A 20,906-nucleotide genomic window follows, 5' to 3' on the forward strand; every position below is an offset into this window, starting at 1 on the left:
TGCAACGAGTTGCCCTGGTGTTGTACCACCTTACCCCAGTCCTGAAGATACTTTCAGGCGCAAACTTCGTTTGCTCACACTTGGATAAAGGATTAAACTAAATTTATGATATACGATTATAGATTATGAATAATAATTTATGATTGACGAATATTAAAGTATATTTATAGTTTTTATTAAAAACTGGACAAAATTGACATTTTTATTAAAACGACTGGACGGCAAAGAAACATGAAAAAAAAAAAAAGCGGTACTGTCCGTTAAAAACGGTACGTGTGGTCAGCCTATGTACAAACCAGAAAAATTGCACAATGATAAGAATAATTTACTTTTTAATGGAAAAAGAAATGTATGAAAAAATTAAGTTATTTAAAAGCTTACTTTTCTTGATTTTATGGAAGCAAATCATTCAAAATTTCACTTGTTTCTAGTTTCTCGCAGATATCACCTATTGTGATCAATGACAGTCAAACCAGTCTTTCCTGTGAAATACTAGATCTATGATATGCTTTAATTAGCTTCAGTCTTGAAAATGATCGTTCACCACTTGCTACTGAAACTGTCAAAAATATTAGAAGCGAAATTGTTAAATTAATTAAGATGCTATCTAAATTATTTGCGAATATATATTTGCAATATATTCAGTGGGTCTAAGCTGTCACTATCCTGTTTGATGTCCTTTAGAATTTGTATTTCATTATATATAGGCTGACCATATAAGCGCCTCCGTAGCGCAATTGGAAGAACGACGGTACATTGCGCCCTTCGATTGGAATAGGCCTAAGTTCGATTCTCGTCGCGACGGGAGGAATCTTTATCTGGTCGATTTCAATCGATGGTGAGTTAGCCGATCTCATACGGAGGTAGCAGGGTTTTTTCTCCCGGAAACTCGGGTTTTTCATCCCGCATACATACAAATCGGCCCTTCAGAACACACGCAATTTACAGACAAAAATTACTAGTTGTGGTAGTGTTGGAGGTGGGCGGTAGATGGCGTTGATTCGTAGTAGAGGTAAGATGTAGAGACAGTTGAAGATGTCCTCCCGCGATGAGTCTTCGGACTCCTTGGAGGTATCAGGAATAATAATAATAATATTTCCTTGAGACAAAAACGGAACATTTGGATGACATAAACGGGGGTTATGTAATATTCTGAATTCATGAAAAAGTAAGACGGTAAAAAAAAGTTTTATTACATAAACATATCGAGCATTATTCTTCAGTGACAGAACCCATACAAAAATTTAGGTAGACGTAAAGGGGGACTGTATCACACCACTATCATACCATGAATATTTCTCTGATGAAGTGATCTTACGCAGCAAATTTCGGTCTTTCAACACCTTATCATTAAACTTCTCACACTCCATCTCACAATTTTGTCTGACAACTAACATAGCCCTCGCTGTCTCAACACTTATTTCTCCTTTGACCACATACTGTTCATAACAGAAAATATTCTCTCAGCAGGTGCTGTACTTCCTGAAAGACATAGAATAAACTCTTCAATATTACAAAAGTCTTGAAAGTCTAGGCATTTTTCGCTCATTTCAGAAAAAAATCAATCATATACAGGAATGTTTTCTTTATTCCATGTATCTAATTGCCTCACAATTGTAGATTTTATGAGAGTCAACTGATCCACAAACGATTATAGGTTATGAATAATAATTTATGATTGACCAATATTAATATATATTGTTTTTATTAAAAACTGGACAAAACTGACATTTTTATTAAAACGAAGGTACGGCAGGGAAATATGAAAAAACGGTACTGTCCCGTTCAAAACGGTACGTTTGGTCAGCCTAATTATATAATTCGGTGGCACAAATATTCTTTCCCATCAGTAAGCGCAACTTGTAAATCATCACACTGTTTTCTTAAACTGTTCTCATCCATATGAGAAATTTACTTGAAACTGGAAAACTTATGTTCGCCCCATTATCCTGTCCTTGTCTCCGCAAATTATTAATATCTAAATTTCAATCTTTTAATTTACCTATCTAAGAGATAAATGGATAAACCTTCAGACTTCGAGAAACTTATTAGCTGCCCTTTCTGTATCTCTTTTTCAAGTTCTTTTGCCGCTTTTATTTTTTTATTTGCAGCTCCGGATAATTATTTTTTCGTCTCCATTATACCCAGATTCATTCTGAAGTAAAAAATCTATTGAACAAAAAATTCGGTAAGACATAAAAAACAAATGTAAAAAAACATGAAAATGAATGCTTAAAGAAATGTATACATTTTTCGCTGACTTGTAAAGGCTTATGTTAAATTTTGAAGTTACTTACCTCAGTGTGAATTAGTTACACATTCACTGTGTGTTTAGCAATCAACAATTCGATGATTTATTTACAAACAACGTGTGAGGTTTGTTCCCCAAAAAAAGCCCAAATGTCACTTCGTAAGAGGTTAAGCCGGATGCACGTATTTCCTAACTGACGAATGAGCGCTGCATGTAAAAAAGAAAGTCGGTAGTGTACGCCGCCCCGAACGAGCGCCCTGCTCGTTTAGTGCCTCTGGCAGCTCTGTACCACACACATAGCGAAAAACGCCTTGTAGTTTTTGCTAAATGTCATTAAAAGTAGCAGTATTTATTACAATATATTTAGTGAATATCCACATTTAATAACGTTAATATTAAAACGTGTTATTTTATTTTTTCTACTCACTTCAGAGTAGAAACTATGTCATTTCCAGCTAATCACGGTCTGCTTACCGTGTTAAGCCGACACTGGTCGAAAGGTAGGTACATCTTAGCGATTCATCATGCTGCTGAATGATAGGCTGTTTCCACCGATGACTTGATACCTATGAGGTGCAGTTAGGCTAAATTATCTCTAGTCAACTACTAATAACAGAACTACAAGTACGCTGTTATATTCTTTATACAGTAAAATATCGTTTTAACACAATTTTATCAACATAACGATATATTTATACATCCTTTATTTCATTTTCAATTACATTAACTAATAATTTCCGTAAGCAAAATTATGTTAAGATATTTAAATATCTTAACACTTCCACTTTTGTCATGCTCAGGAATAAGTTGGATGTTCTCATCTCTCAGAATTAGTGCATTTGGGTGTTTCGCACTTGCATTTTCCATTCTCATGCTCTTTACTGATACATCAGGCATAGATGGTAGAGGACCATAATAGGCAGTCCAAGCATGGATGCTTTTGTGACAAAACCTCTTTTAATGGATATTATTATTATTACATAACACGTCCAGGGAGTCCAAAGACTCATCAAGGAAGGGTACACGACAACTCTTCGTCTTCACCAACGGCAACTACCTTCATCATCATCTACACCAACGCCATCTACCGCACACCACCACTAGTATCACAGATAATCACAAACATCCAGGCCCATGGCGGGAATCGAGCTCGCAGCCTTTTGCTGGAGAGTGGATACACTAACCACTCGGCCAACCAGGCCGGCGAGAAATTGATATTTCAAGTTGGTATTAGGATATCATTCCAAAGTTTCAGAATTCCTCTTAGGGTTGTCACTCATTGTTTTAGTTCTGAGCATTCCCACTTTGATCTGACATTACTCCTCGAGAAGAGTTTTGTGGTGTATGGTTACTGCAACTGAATGGAGTTTTTCCTCTGATATCGAGGATCTTGCTAACCCTTCCTCATACAAGAGAGTGGGATTTCGCGATCGGATATTGTACTATTTGTTTGTGCTAACCATCAGTACATGTGTTCAGATATTGTACAATATTTTTAATTAAATAAAGGAGTACTAATTTAAATTTTCTTTTTTTAATTACCAGGCTCTTTGTTAATGCAAAATATATTGTGAGAAAAGCACACAATCGTAATTTTTCTTTTATGTAGTTGTGCCTTGTTTAAATATTGTGTTTGTGTATAGTGTTAATTTTTAACAAACTGAATGCAGTAAAAGATTTTCTAGATTGTTAAGTCAATCTATCCAAAATAAATATAAATTAATGATTTGGATTTGTTTAACTCTTAGAGGACTTTGTAACCCCATAGAGAATGTATCCCCTGGGTAGTGGATCCCACCAGATTTGGTAGGGTGGTCTGAGTATATTGAATAAGGATCCATGGGCCATATAGGGATGTGAACTGGATACTAAGGAAAGTGACTCTCCCATGGTGCCCTACCTCGATCTGATCTCTTATTCTGCTCACTTTGTCTGACTCCTTTCTTGTAGCTGATCTATTTGTTCTCTCTCTCTCTCTCACTTGATCGGGTTCCCCCCCCCCCCCCGACACTGAGGATATTTCAGTATTTGAGGGCTAGGGGGATTTCTTTTCTGAATTTATTCCTGGATAGGGTTGATATGACTTTTTAGCCTTGATCAGCGACATACAGTGGTATTTATTGCTGTGAATTTCCAAGAAAGTTGTAATCATTTTTTGGGACATGGAATGTACACAGTCTGAGATAATTTAGTTAGTATTGTTCTAACAGAAACCAAGGGGTTTGACATACAATGAGTGATCATATTATTAGAGCCACCTCCATAAATTACAGTAATAATTTAACCCTTCAACCAGTTATAATAAACGAAAACCTGGTTACACGGAGTTCTTTATATTTTTTAAAATTAAATAATTATGTTTACTGATTTAAAATATCTCTGGCACGGGCATGCGGGTTTTTCCTCCCGGAAACTCGGGTTTTTCGTCCCGTAAACTCAAGAAAATCGACCGTAGAACCCACATTATTTCAGACATTAAATATATTGTGTTAGGGACCACGAGATGGCGGCACATTTGAGCCGTCTCCCTTCACTGTGTACCGCTTAATTGGTGATAGCCTTGGGCCATCTATCTCTGATTGGTACCAGTGGAGATTGAACTGCCCACTCAGTCTCCAAAAGTTAGATAGGGCTAAATGGCCTCGCCTACTCCCGCATACGGGAATAAAAAGGCGGTAGTTGATTTTTTTTTACTTAACAATACTGTACTGTTGGTTTCATAACCTGTCATATGGACGTCATTTTGTGTTAGATTCTCACCCACCGCTTGACAGCCATCTTGTTCAGTTGCATTTGTTTATATAAGTTATTGAGGTTATTCAAGCATTTAATTACTTTTGGAGTGTTCTTATATTTTCATGGTAAGTAGTTTATTTCAAGATTTGTACATGGTTTATACGAGTGCTGTGTAAGTGTTGTATTGTGTTATTTTATGATGGTTTTTTATTCTTTTCTTGACAGAGTGTATTTTTACCATGGGCAAGGCCAAAGATCTTTCTCCAATGAAAATTTCAGAAATAAAAACGCTCTTAATGAATACTGAACATTCTCAAAGGAAGATAGCATCAATTACTAATGTTTCACGAACATCAGTGGGCTCAGGCCATATGTGCAATGTGTGCGACGCACACAGCCGCCAGATAGTAGAGGCGCCAAAGATTTGGTATGATATTTTAAATAAAGTGAATTCTGTCAGCAATTTGATTACGAACATGAAAATGAAAATATAGTAGATCCTGAAATTTCATTTAGAGTATTTTTTTTTTTCTTTTCTGCATAATAGATCAAACATTACAATCTTTGCAGGAAAGATTTACTTTATTAAAATGAACATGAATTCATTTCAGTTTTTGTATTTGTTAAGTACTTCACAAAATAAAGAATATTTATTATCTTGTTGTAAAAAGTTACAACAAAAATTAACACATGAGAATCATTCAGACATTGACGCAGACGATTTATGGGAAGAAATTTTACACTTTCCACCATTTATTTCTAATTTTAAAAACATATATCAGATAATTCAGTATATTTATTCAAAAGACTTAATCACAGTTTATCCAAACTCTACAATTGCTCTTCGGAGTCATTACCGGCATCTGTAGCATCTGCGGAACGGTCCTTTTCTAAGCTTAAAATTATTAAAAACTACTTGTGCTCCGCAATGACATCATTATATCAATAGAGTCAGATATTTTAGATCAACTTGATATACACGATATTATTCGAGAATTTTCATTAATGAAAACTAGAAAGATTCAATTCACAAAGTGATTTTTCTTTCTGTTTAAATATTTATTTAACTATTTCTTTACCCAATAATGTTTATTATGTTCCTATTTTATATACTTGTACGTTATTACTATTTATTTACTTAATTTTTTTCCAAATTATTTTTGTTGTTTTTGTACCCTCCTTGTATGTTTATTGTTTTTATACCTTTTTTTTTTGTAATTTCTGCTTTTTGTTCAATAAACTTATAATTAATATATTTCGTATTTCATTTTTACTCACTGATACGTTTTTGTAAAGTGATTTTTTATTGGGGGGGGGGTATAGGGGCGCCAACTAAAGTTTTGCACACAGGCGCAGGACACTACCGGCGTGCCCCTGAGTGGGCTGAATAATAATAATAATAAAATGATGCAAATATTGAATTGCACCAAAGCGTTTGAAGAAATGTGGCCAAAAAAAAAAATATATATATATATATATATATTTGCGTGGAAAACAGGAATGCACCTAGGAGGGTTCTTACAAAAATGATGCAGCAGGATGCTGGCATTAAGATATCTTCAGTGACAGCTCGTCGACGCATCAAGGACTTGGGCTTGAACAATGAAGAAGGATCAATACATCAAGGTACTGGAGACCAAGATGCTACCCCAGGCACAGGAGTGGTTCCCGAATAACGATTTCACATTCATGCATGATTCTGCTCCTTGCCATAAGGCAAAAAAAAAAAAAAAAAGTAGCAAAATTCCTGAATGGCAAAAAAGTCAAGATTCTTGACTGGCCTGGAAATTCACTGGATCTCAAACCCCATCGAGAACCTTTGGGAATTGATGAAGCAGGAAATTTCCAAGGTACTTCTGACCAACAAACGCCAATTAATAGGGCGTTTGTTTGATGTGTGGCACAGGAATAAATCAATAAAATTAAACTGCGCCAAATGCATAGAAAGTATACCCAAAAGAATCGAAGCAGTAATTGCAGCAAAAGGTGGCGTTATCAAATATTGACCTCATAATTATTTCTATATACACTTTCTTTAATTATATAAGCATACTTTACTTTTTTAAGTGTATCATTAGAGGACTAATTTTAATTAAAACAATTTGATATAAAAACATTGACAATGTGGTTTTATTTCTACCCAAAACTTACAAAATACCTTTTTTGCACTGTGGCTCTAATAATTTGATCACTAACTGTATATTGGATAAATAAAAAAAAAAGAAAGAAAAAACGTTTGTACTCAAAGCTGTTTTTCATCTTTTATCATCATTTTGATACTATAATGAATTGAATTTTTACTTTTAATTTTAGAAGAATCCTTGCTATTTGTTCCAAGATTTCTTTAAGGGAGGGTAATGAAATTCTTTCCACATCAGATTGTGATCTAGTGGAAGGATGTTAATTATCACTATTTTTTGAATGGTTGTTTCGTTGAATCAATTACATATTAGAGTGCTTTTATTTTTATTCATTTCATTTAAAAAGGGATCAGAAGAGCATATCCCATGAGCTCTATGTATAAGAGTTGATAATACTAATTTTTTTTTTTTGTGATGGTGGTGGGAGGATGAGTGAACGTATCTTCCAGTAACGATTGATTTACGATAAACTGAAAATTCGGTCAATAGTGCAAGATGTGAGTTTTTCGTGGAGCTGAATGTCAGATTATTATATGATAAGTAAGATTGTATCCTGTTGCACCTATGTGACCAAATACCTCACACAATAATGGTAGAGGTATTGATATCTCGAGATACAAAATGGACTGTTATTATTATTATAAGCTAATACTATAGATTAATGTTATTTGTTTTAATAAATAAAATAAATAAAGGAAATACCGTGAGCAGACATATGAATTCAAAAATTATATTTTTGAATTCATATGTCTGCTCACGGTATTTGAATTCTGACGCACGATCTTTACAGGACGAGAAGCATCTCGAATAAGAAGAAAGGAAGCCGATATATAGCTAAGTCTTAATTGCTATAAACGTCTATAAAGGTTAGGATGAGGAAAACAGAATAACTCACGTCAAATATTATTTAATAGTATAATTTTTCGTCTGTGTATCGCAGGCATCTTCATTACATTTATATAGCTAATTGAACAATAACTGACAATTCCAAAGGGCGCCACCTAAATAGCTAATGTGAGATAACTAAAAAGGTCAATAAATTTCCTAACTAAAAAAAAAAAAAAAATAATTAAAATAAAATAATATATATATACAATAAAAAGTTAGGAAAGATTAGCTGATTTATAAAGTACTATCTTCCATAGGATCTGTTTAAGTTAGGAGAGTGAAGCAGTTTCACATGTTTATTTATAAAGCCGTTCCACGAGGAACCGACTTTTGTGAAGGACTCTTGTCCTGTTCCAATGAACAAGTCTTATACTCAATACCTTGAACCTGAGCAGTCTGGACTTGCAGAACATGCCATCATCACTAGACATTATTATTATTCCTCATACCTCCACGGAGTCCGAAGACTCATCGCGGGAGGACACCTACAACTGTCTCAACCACTACACCGAACCTTTACTACGAAACATCCCCATCAACGCCATCCACCACCACAACTAGTATTTTTTGTCTGTAAATTGCGTGTCCTGAAGACATAGAGTTCATTACGAAATTTAACACACGTGAACCACAGCAGTAGGTTTTTTATTTTATTTTACTGTGGTTCACGTGTGTTAATGTAGTCATGAATTCTCCACAGGTTTCTCTATATAATCAAATAGACTTCATTGGATCAAGACAAGTCCTTCACAAAAGTCGGTTCCTCATGGAACGGCTTTATAAAGAAATGGGATACTAATTCACTCTCGTAACTTAAAACAGATCCGATGGTTTATATACGCAGACAATATCTTACTTTTTGTACGCTTTTAAGGAACGTTGGGAAGTTAGCGCAATTTAGGAAAATGCTTAATTTTTGAATAAATTGATATTTTGTTAGGAACTCTTTCCAGATGAACGGTCGTCCATATCACATGCAAGTCTATGGGTGACCGGAGCGGACGCACCGACGCGTGAAGAGGCACATCGTATCGCTTCGCAACCAGAATTCACGTGACTGGAAGGGAGAAGAAATGGACGTGATATCCAATAGACGTTATTCTGACGCACGATCTTTACAGGACGAGAAGCATCTCGAATAAGAAGAAAGGAAGCCGATATATAGCTAAGTCTTAATTGCTATAAAGGTTAGGAGGAGGAAAGCATCTCGCTGGTACCTAACCTAACCAACGGTCTGGCGCAAGTTCCCGTACGAGATACGGGAACCGATAAAAACTATCATTGGGCAGTTATCGTCGCTGAGACGGCAGCAGAACTGACGGGAGCCGCTAAAAGCAATTTTAGCGGTTCCAGTCTCAGCGACGAACAGTCTCGTCGCTGAGACGGGAGCAGAGTTGCACGTCACGGCGACGTCAACTTTGCGTAACTCCCGTTTCATCGCCCTTCCGGTGACGTTCATCCGGTTGCGAACGAATATACCTCACGTAAAAATGCGTCCGCTCCAGTCTCCCGTAGACTGCTATGTTAACGAACTGCCCGTTGGAAGGGAAAGAGCCTGATTTTGGAAATGGATTCATTCAAAAACAAATAAAGAGCGCCAATTTCTATGAGTTGCCAGTTATCATTGAAAGGTAAGAAATTGCCTGATATGCTACGTTTCGCATTTAAACAGGTGTGATTCCAAGTAACTAGAGCCGATTAGTTATATATAGATGTCTTGAGCAGAAATTAGATTTCTACTCAAGAGGGATGCTCTAAGGCTAAAGTAGAGGTGTGGGAAAGAGAGAGAAACCGAAAAACCTAATGATATGTAGATACTTTGATGAGCTTAGTACAACAGGTCCGAGTCCTTTATAGATCTCGGGCAGGACTCGATATCATTTCTCTTCGAGATTTTAAGATATATTATTCCTGATACCTTCAAGGAGTCCGATGACTCATCGCGGGAGGTTTATTATATGATAAGGTGGAATATCAAGGGGATAAGGGGTATTGTCAGGAGAGAGGCCATATCAAGTGACACACACATTAGAGGAGCTAACAGGCTGTTCAAGCATCAAAGAAAGGAAAGCTGGCTGTCCCTGGTGGAATCAAAATAGAGATGCTTAAGTGTGGTGTATTACAGGCTCTGACAATGATATTCAATAAAGTAACTGCAGGTGAGGATGTGTGTTCCTTATGAGTGGAACTTGACTTGTATATCATCCATCCATAAGAAGGGCAATAAGAACCACCCTAAAAATTAGAGGAATAAATTTGTTCGATTAGCAGAATATTTAGCGGATAATTAGGAACGGAATTGAATTTATGATATCCCCAGAAATATCAGAGGAACAGTGATTTTATAGCAGGAAGATCTTGAATGGATAATATATTTTCCTAGAAGTATCCTAAAAATGGTCGCTAAGAATAAAGAACTTTGTTCTTTATTCTTACCGTCCCAAGGAATAGGAGAAATCAATCTCTCTACAAAACAGTAGAGATGGTGCAGAAGATCCAGGTCTATTATATAAAGATGAAGAAACTTTCTGAGAAATTTATTACTAGCAGAGGGCTCAAGCAGGGACAAAACGTGCCCCTTTGTACTAATTATCCCATTCTGGTTTGTTACAGTGGTATCGGTAACCCACTCAATAGTTTCCTTCCTAACAGCTCGTTTCCCTGATTTCCCTCGTTACCTCCCATCTCACTTCATTCAACGCTTTTTCCAGCCTGAACACCAAATAAATTCATATGCAAACCATCCACCTTGTCTAAGTCATTTCATTCAACAAACTCCCTCCACACATCCACAAACTCTACATTATTCCTCCTGCATAACCTACACTTTGACTCATTTGCTATCATGTCCCTCCTCCTCAACCCACCGTTGTTATAATCTGGCAACAAATTTGCTATCTCCTCCTCTCTTTTCCTACTTTTAGGAACTCTTTCAGCCTCCATCACATCATACTTGTCTTCTTACAAATCATTTATTCCTGCAAGCCAAAATAATCAACTCTTTCACTTTGCCCTTCCATTCTAATACCGTTGCTAACATCAAACTCCCGACATGTACTATCAAGGAATATACAGGACGTGATAGTACTACATGAAAAACTTAAATCGCCACTAACTTCATACCTACCATTTTCCTCCGAAAGACTCCAGCATTATCATCTTATATATTTCTGTCTTCTAATGTACTTTTTACTGTATCAATCCACCTATATCTTAGTCTTAATGGGTTTTTTCCCTGCCAACTTGGCAGAGAACACTTGTTTTGCTAATCTTTCTGCTCCCATACCACCTGAGATTAGCTCTACTAACACATTCCTGGATGCTAAGAATGTGAAGTTCTTTCCCAATATCCTCCTTTTGAATATTATATTGCCATTGATGCCATTTGTTCATGCACTTAATATTTCTCAGGACTTGCATATCTGCATTCTCTAGTCTTTGGACAAGTGTTTTATTTTTACCTAGATCTCAGATCTATAAGTTAAAATTGGCTTGAACAGTCTCGTATACAGCTACTTTAATGTTTTGACTAATTTATTCCATGTAAATTTATTCATTTGACTTCCTACCACAATAGCTTTGTTGATTCTGTTGTCTATTTCCATATATAATTTACATTCTTCACTAAAAATCATGCCTAAGTAGTTGAAATGTTTTGTTTTATAGGCTGGGGCATGCCGGCCATATGTGCAATGCACACAGGTGCCATAGAGGAGGAAATACTTTTAAAAAAAGTTTTTTTTAAAGTGGATTGTTTATTGGATGGGGGGGGGGGGGGGCAACTAAAGTTTTGCACACAGGCGCCGGACACTACTGGCATGCTCCTGTCTATATGTTCTCCATTCACAATGCAGTTGATATTTTCAATGCTTCTGCCTAATTTCATTGTCTTTGCCTTGTTATTGCTTACCTTCAGGTCTGGTCTCCTTCATACCAGATTTATTTATAACCTTCATCTGCGAAGTAAAGAGCTGAGATTAACATCTCCAATTTTTATATCAGGCTTAATAACACTTTCCTTCATAACGTGATCAATATACATAATGAATAACAGAGGGGATAATGTACAAGATTTAACATCAAACCATCTTCTTGTACTATCAATTTTAACTGCTGACAACTCAAATGAAAACGGAGTATTGCTTGATATGCTAGCCGGGCTGGCTGAGTGGTTAGCGTACCCTCTCTCCAGCCAAAAGGCTGCAGGTTTGAATTCCACCATGAGCATGGATGTTTGTGATTGTCTGTGGAAATACTACACTAGTGGTGATCGGCGGTAGATGCAGTCAGTTGGATTGAGTTGTGGAGCAGGTGCCCTCCCTCGATGAGTCTTTGGACTCCCTGGAGGTGTTAAATAATAATGCTCCATTGATACCATAAAACTGTAGCGATTTTAATAGCTTTTCTCTTGGCACATGCCTTTTGCAGGTCTACAAAACTTAAATATAGCTCTTTGTTATAATCTCACGTTTTCTCAACTATTTGTCATAAAGTGAAAATCTGATCCTGACAGCCTCTATTTGGCATGAATCCAGCTTGTTCTTCACCAAGCTTCCCTTTCACAATCCCTTCTTAAGTATACTTGCATAAATCTTACCAGGAACACTCAGTAGGGAAATACCTCTAATTCTCACACTGTTTTATTCCCCTTTTTACATACATGGGTACTACGAGAGCTCTATTCTAATCATCTGGAATTCGTCCCTCTGTCCATACCTTCTGGATTAAGGTGCAGCCACTGCAAGACTTTTATACCTCCATACTTGTGCATTTTTGGTCGAATATCATCTACTCCAGCTGCCTTTCCATTTCAGGCTTTTTCTACTTCATGTATTCCTGATTGTATGCCTGTTAAGGGTTTTTTTTTTTTACCACTGTGCTGTTACTGATCGTTTCATTTAGCAATTTTTCAAAGTAATTATTCCATACATCAAGGATATCTTTTTCTCCATTTTTCATGGCAACTTTATCTCTAATTCCTTTTACAGCACTCACTCTTTCCTCCATTTCTGAGCTTCAACAACTTCCAGAATATCTTGCCACCTTCTTGATATTTATATTCAATGTTGTTACCAGTCTTCCCATGACTTTTGTTTAGCTTTCTTACATTCGTCTCTGTATTCTCTAATAGCACAAGCAGACTTATTTGCAAAGAACTTTTGATAAGCTTTTTCTTCCATTGCTAACATCTACATTTCATAATCCTGATATATCTTTGTTACTCTTCTTTGCACCCTTTATTTGGCTTCATCTCCTCTGAACCCAGGAGAGACTATTTCAGAGGACAATAGAAGAAAGCATGAATGAGGATTTGAACTGTGAGGGTGTGTCAAGCAGTTGCTGTATGTTTCAATATATTTGGAAAGTAGAAGCTGATCAGATGAACTGTAACTATGGAAGTATTTATAGAAAGGGCATGTAGCAAGAATTAAATGCCTGTGTGAAAGTAAAGTGAATTTTGAGCTCTTAGGGAAACGAACCCAAATCTGAAAGTATTCCATAGTTCATGAGATCTGTGATTTTTAAAGTTAACAGTTGTTCAGGGGGAAAAAAAAAAAAAAACTGAATGAAAGCTTAATCCAAATTTTTTAGATGCTGAGGATGCAGTACTTCAGGGCTGTGTTTTGCAAGTATTAAAATTGACATGGTTATCCAGATCCCAGTGGAGAACAAGTTTCGAAGTTACAATTTAGGGTAGTAAAGGTTGATGTTTTGGAGTTTGAGATGGTTTACACAGTGCAAGGTTTTTTGAATCAGTTGTAATGCAGTGAATTGTCATCAGCAAGAATGTATTCGGTTAGCAGTCAACTGAGGCGGTCATTGATATACAGAAGAGAGATTTGGTAAGAGAGCAGAGCCTGTGAAACTCTCACATTGATTGTAGAGTTGGAAGATAAAGAACCACTCCCCATGATATATAGTTAAGTGTTTAGCCAGGAAATTGGAATCCAGTTGAATAAATCATGGGAGGACAGACCATGATGAACTTACTTATAAACCTTTATGCTAGACCTGCCCAAGTCTTGGAAATACCTACAGCAACCACATAAGATTCACTCAACGTTTCCATAGCATTTGTTAAAAGATGGGTGCACAGGTAATTGACCCCCTGTTGATCAAGAGTAGCAGATAATAAATTTTCATTTTAAAAACTGGGCTAATAATGGACTTCTAAATTTTCTTTGGAATGCCAGTTTTTTAATGATAATTCCCAATTTTCATTTAAAAAAATGTTCAATTACCCTATGAATGGCTGGAATATAATTTTGTATATAATTGAAATGTACTATTAAGTGAGGTTATGAAAAAATAAATTTTTCTTAGTTACAGCTGAAAAAAAAAAAAAAAAAAATTCAAATCGAGTTTGTAACAAACTGAATGTAGTGGTGAGACTCCTATTTCAGAACCCAGCAATGAAGGAGAGGAGGGGGACTGTGTGAAGGGTTTACTGCATATAAGTGTTTGTCTACTGAAAGTACTCATTCATTTTCCTACAGCCAAATATTTAACAAATGTAGAAGAGCACACCTATGATTCAAGCTTGTTTCACAAATTATATTATTGAATAAATTCCACCAGACTAAAAAAAAAAACAATTTAATAGTCCATCTATTATACACTTTCCCTCAGAGGAAAAGAAACTCTTTCAACAAAATTAACACCTTGGGACTTAGGCAACATATATACAATGTACATAATACTGCTTCCTGCAGACAGGAAAAACAAAATGTTCATCCATGACCACATAGTGGTTATATCATTATGTTACACAATTTTTCACACACTATATACCTTTCATGAGGAGTATGAAAAAAAAAAATCTGTACATAAATGTTTAATAACATTAATGTTGGTGTATTTCAAAACAGTCATTTTTAAATAAAATTCAAGTGAAATTTAAAATGCATGCTCACAATTTTTCCTTTTTTTAAATGCTTTCTTGCTAATGACCTTAAAATAGTGAAGAAATTTTACTATTTTTACTCCTATCAGTGTGTTATATCACAATATCCATTAGTCTTATGATTGACATTTCCTTACACACTGAAAAAAATTGAGTACACAATATTCCAATAATTAGAGGGAAAAAAATGCTGTCCACTCAAGCTACACAATAGCACTTTTAAACAACTTCCTTAAAGTTTGTTAGTATGTATAAAGGTTGTGTTCAAGACTATCAGAAAATTAAATGTTTAATGTTTTTATTTACCTAACAATGAATGGTGTTATCATGCATATGTTATCTAGGATGAACTGTATATATTTAAATATATCTTAATGTTCACGGTATTATGTATGGAATTAATTTATAAAAGACTTAAGCAAAACATTGTGAATGTGTGCGTATCTTGATTAAAAGACAGGAAAACAAACACACAACCATCACTTTATACCAAAAATGATTTACCTTTGTAGTGACTAAGAGCTCACAAAAGTACAAATGTTAAGAGCTATATTGTACCACTTAAAAAAGACCATTATCCTATCTTTTAATACTTTTTCATTGTCAGAGAAGCACCTTAGGCTCCATTCTTTGTTTAGAAAACTAACAGTTAATAATGCAAGCAATTTATTTATTTTATACCAGTAACTGTGATCCCTTTAGATTTACTATAAAAAGTTCAAATAATCACTTTTTGTTTGCTTGTTTCTTTCCCCCTCCCCACCCAGTGCATGCCAAAAATGATGTGATTTTACAAGCGTAAGAAAGATAAGTTACTGTTATCAGTTCTTACAACTATGAAAATCTGAAGACAGGTTTTACATAATGAAACAGTTTAAAAGTATTCTTTATTATGTTAACTGGTTGATCAATAGTCAGTTCTTGTCAATCTAGTCAGCTCTTTATAATTCAAACAGCTCTTCCAGTGAAACAAACAAATTTGAACCTCAATATTCAAGGTATCCTGAGATGTCCATCTTAAATTGGCCATTTTGGCAATTCAAATTCATTAAATCCATTGTAATTTCTGCTGAGAGATTTAGGATAAACTTAATATAAAGAAATTTTTCATGCAAGGAAGAAGGCAATACAACATTTACTTTTCAGTTTCTTTAAATTCTGAATGGAATTTTCTTTTCTGCTTTTCACTTTATTAGAATTTTACTCTGATGCTTAATGTTTGGTAAGAGAACTGATGATAAGTGGAAATTACTGAATACATATATAATACCCAAAAATATGACAATATTGGTTTTTCACATTTCATAAACTGATTTTCAACTTAAAGAACAAAAAGCCAAATGTATAAAAATATACATTATCAAAACAAACTTTTAATTCTCCAAACCGATGACAATATTTTTCTCATGTCAGACTACTGAATTTTAAACCTAAATTTGTAAATAATGAAAAGTAAAAGTACTGGTAGTATAAGTGATTGCTGTAGTGAATTTCCTACAATGCTTATGCCTTGGTGGTATGGGTCTGACCAGAATATTTCAGTGGGTTTCTCACAGTGAAAGTTGGCAGCTGCATAATGCAGTCAGTAAACTACACTGGATATAAAACTTAATTAAAGCTAACTATTTCATTGAGTTTATTTTACTTTATTTTTTATTATGTGGCTCCCACCTACAAAAGGTTTATTTGTAAAGGTTACTATGACATTTGAGCTTCTGTAGCATCAGTTGGTTTAGATAGTGGTTGGAAAGACCTGGGTTTGAATCACATCTGTGGATACGAAGAATCTTTATCAGGGCTTTTCAATCTAAGATGAGTTAGCTGGTTACATACAGAGATGGAAGGTTTATTTCTCTCCTGGAAAGACTTTGGTTTGAATCACATCTGTGGATACAAAGAACCTTTATCAGGGCTTTTCAATCTGAGATGAGTTAGTTGGTCACATACAGAGGTGGAAGATTTATTTCTCTCCTGGAGACTCGGATTTTTCATTCCTCAAAGCAGGCAAACTAGCCCCATGAACACACATCTACAGGCATGGAAAACTATTGGACAAGGAAGGCAATGGGAAACCACCTTGTTCTATAATAACTCCCTAGTAAAGTATCATTGCTAACCCACCAACCACTATGTTGAGGGAAAACTTAACTATGGTATCATCAGAGAAATCAAAGGAATATGGTTTAAGAGAAATTGTTCACATGGACCTAGAAAGAAACAAAATTCACAGCTCTTTATAGAAAAACTATAATTCCTTATATCAGAGAATATCAGAACTGATGGTCAAACTCAGTCTCTTAAAGATATAATTTACAGACACTTTTACAACAGCTAAAAGATTAACTTCCTTTTGAACTCTTTTTCAAATACAAATTCTCACTTATCTTTTCCCAGTGTCCACCAAATAAGAGTTCTTGTATTATATCTTGCTCTGAACTGACAAGTTATATCCTACAGTTCACACTAGTAGCATCAAGTATAAGAGAATTAAATTCCAATATAAATGACTTAAAATAATCTGATAAAACTTTATGAAAATACCAACACTTAATCAAGATAGTTTTGCAAGATCACTCTTTGAAATAATAACAACAGAGTACAGCAAGAGCCAATAATTAATTTCTTCAAATAATGTCTTGTTTTGGCAAATGCGTTCAGAAGTTGCATTAACCAACTCATGAAAAAGCTTTGTAATAAACCTCAACTCTTACTCATCTAACTATTTATCCATAACCCTTCAGCAGGAGGAAAAAAAAAAAAAAAAATCAATGTATGACTTTCATTGGGTGGTAGACTACTACTGCTCTGCTTACTAAAAAAGTTCTACATTTGGTCTCTATTACACAGGTTATTATTAAGGATTACAGCATACTACCATGTTACTAGATTATTGAACTCTTAGATAACCCACAGTATTCATGTACTAACAAGTTTACAATCTTTAATGTGCGTTATTCACATAAAAATAAAATAATAATAATAAAAAAACTTGAACCCAGATTTAAACATCAAGACTTTTCTATGCAGACTGGAAAGCACAAATTAAGCAAAGGTAATTTGTCATTTACCAACCTGAAAAGCAAACAACATCCAGCTTGACATATTGCAAGTTGTACTCAGCAAAACCTTCTAAAAGCAATTTAATATATGCTCCCTTCTCCTCCAACAAAGTTTTAAAAGAACTACTGTAGTTTAGAGCAGATAAAGGCATTGTCACATTATACTCAACACTACTACTGATTCCAATCAAAAACAATCACATACTTGAGAGAGGCTACTGTACCTGCAGCAATGTTTAACAAAAGTCTTTGATTCTACTACTCTCAAGCACACCCATCTGACTTGTGCATCAATGATGCATTTAGTATTTGGTTCCACGGTATCAAAAGACTACTAATAAATCTTAACAAATGACTCTAAAATGAAATTCTCTTTAGAAGTCAAGAATAATCATTGTTCTGCCCATTTTTACTCTAGACTTCTAGGTGAGTCCAGCCCCTTCACCATATAAAGAAAACCAGCCCACATAAAGATACACTAAAATCTTCTCCATTGCCAGTGCAAATACAATGCTTACAATCATACTTCACTCAGAGCTTAACTAAATGCATTGAAAATAACAGTAAATGGATGAAACATGTAGAAACTTAGAAGCCAAATAAGCAGATGCAGAACATGAACCACCACTCCAAAGCATCACTATCTAGCATAATATCAGGAAAATTTTAACCTATTTATTTATTATGTTTAAACAAATCTCCAAATCTGCTTCCTTTATGCACTATTTAAAAATACTTCATCCTTTCCAAGCAATTACAAAATTCTCTGTGCATATGACTTTAGCTTATTATAGCTAGTGAAAGATCTGTCACCATATGAAGACTCTCTGGTATAACTAATATGATAAGTCAGGGGTGGCTATCTACACACAATGTGTCTAAAAAATAATGAAGTGGTAAGATAATTTCTAGAGTCAGTTCCTACCATTAAAAACACACATAACGAAACTACCAAAATTCTTGGGAATTATCCTGTACAATAATAATAAAAAAAAAAAAAATTATCAACAAAATAAACCAGGTCAACTTGACTTTAGGAATAAAACTGAGTTTTACCTTTCACGTTTTTATCTGCTTTTGTGCATTGATCAATGTGCACATTCTTCATCACCTGATGATGACAGAGTTGAATTAAGTTTATAAATAGTGCACTATATGTCAAATTGTCCCTTCAAATTTAATCAAGTTCATTTATTTACAGTTAACTCTCACTATAGCAAACTTGTATGGACTATAGGAATAGTATGATATAGTGAATAATTGCTATAGTGAATTTTTTTAGAATGCCATTAGATTTGGTGATTTGGCTTATGGTGATACCGTTTGGACTTTGTGGTAGCCTATCATGGTGAGAGTCGAATGTGATCATGCAATATTCTCTCTTCCATATGTAGAAAACAAAGTATGTGCAAATGGGCAAAGTTATACAAAGATGGATTTTTTAAAAATCTGTTTATTAAAAAATATTCTAAATTCTAGTTTTACATCTGATCACTGAATGTATGAGCTGTGGAGAAAGAGCAGTTCTTTATTTTTGTTATGATGTGATAAATAAACAAACTGACTTAATTAATCCCAGTACTACTACTAGGAAATGGCAATACATGCTCTGTTAGAATGTGTTATAAGAAATGGAGATCACAGGCACACAGTAAGGCAAAATCAAGAAAAATTACCACTTTCAGTGAATAAATTACTTGGTGTTACAGAATTAACAATAATTATAATATCATACTCCTCATGAACTACTTCTAAATACATCTTTTTTTATGTATGCAAAATCTAATATACATTTTATTCTGTTTCATGGCATTGTCTCTTTTATCACAGAACAATTTCTGCAGCTATTAATTTCATCAGCTGCTGACTATAAACTTATCAAACATCATCAACTTCCATATCTTGTGAATGGCATTCAGACTTATCATCTGTCTTTGTGATAACATCTTTTGGCACAACCATTTCTTCAGTTTCTGTCATTGCCACAGGGGAGAGAAATTCTGTTATCTATATAAAATATTAATTGCTCTACAAATCTCTATGATTATTAGCCCGTGTTTATCTTTAAATGGTAATTCTAGTAAATAAATGTTATCATGCATCAATTATTATTTATTTAAATAATGCTACTAGAATATCTATACAATACTTAACATCATTAATTAGTAATCATGAAAATGAAAATGAAAATTTAAAATTATTGCTTGTTATAATAATGCAAACAAAAAAAAAGCCATTATTTGGTAAATCAGGTATGCATAAATTAAATTCATGACAATGCATACACCATGAATGATGATTTCACTATGGGCTGCCACCCCTTTCCCCTCCTTTTTTTTTTTTTTTTTTTTTTTTTTAAATAATTCTTCCCATTAAATGTAAGAAACTTGGTACATTAGTATACTGATATGAATAAGTTAAATAATCAAGAATTCCTCCTCTAGGTATTGTCATTCACACACAACTGGGAAAAGAATCCATAGCATGTTGGCAGAAATGTTTTTGACTGAAGCATATAATGCATTATTATTTTTTTTTTTTTTCATTTTTCTATTCTTTTACCTTTATCAAACATCATCAACTTCCATATCTTGTGAATGGCATTCAGACTTATCATCTGTCTTTGTGATAACATCTTTTGGCACAACCATTTCTTCAGTTTCTGTGATTGCCACAGGGAGAGAGAAATTCTGTTATCTATATAAAATATAAATTGCTCTACAATTTCAACCACTGGAGACAGCAAGATATAACCATTTTTTAAATTTTTGAATGGTCTAATAATTTAAACCAAAAGGAGAATGCATAAACATATCCTCCCTAGGTGGAAGAAATGCCAATTACATTTCTAGGTGGTAGATGACTCACTGTCTAGTGAAACACCACTTTCCTGCTTACTGGAGGCAGAGTAGTTATTGCCATATCTT

At 34.6% G+C, this 20,906-nt stretch overlaps 1 protein-coding gene across 1 annotated transcript in view; it reads right to left on the reverse strand.

Moving 5' to 3' along the window:
• Positions 1 to 14,598: 14,598 nt before the first annotated feature.
• The window catches only part of LOC150101198 (deubiquitinating protein VCPIP1-like), a 331,399-nt gene continuing 325,091 nt past the window's right edge, over positions 14,599 to 20,906 (reverse strand). Inside the window, exon 17 of the mRNA XM_090402113.1 lies at positions 14,599 to 19,986. Within this exon, the coding sequence (XP_090258239.1) occupies positions 19,858 to 19,986 (129 nt within the window). The 3' untranslated portion in view covers positions 14,599 to 19,857. The remainder of the gene's footprint in view (positions 19,987 to 20,906) is intronic.

The sequence above is a fragment of the Typopeltis vanoorti genome, chromosome 12, assembly GCF_054136105.1.
Source record: "Typopeltis vanoorti isolate ZY-2024b chromosome 12, IOZ_Tvanoo_1.0, whole genome shotgun sequence".
Taxonomy (NCBI): domain Eukaryota; kingdom Metazoa; phylum Arthropoda; class Arachnida; order Uropygi; family Thelyphonidae; genus Typopeltis; species Typopeltis vanoorti.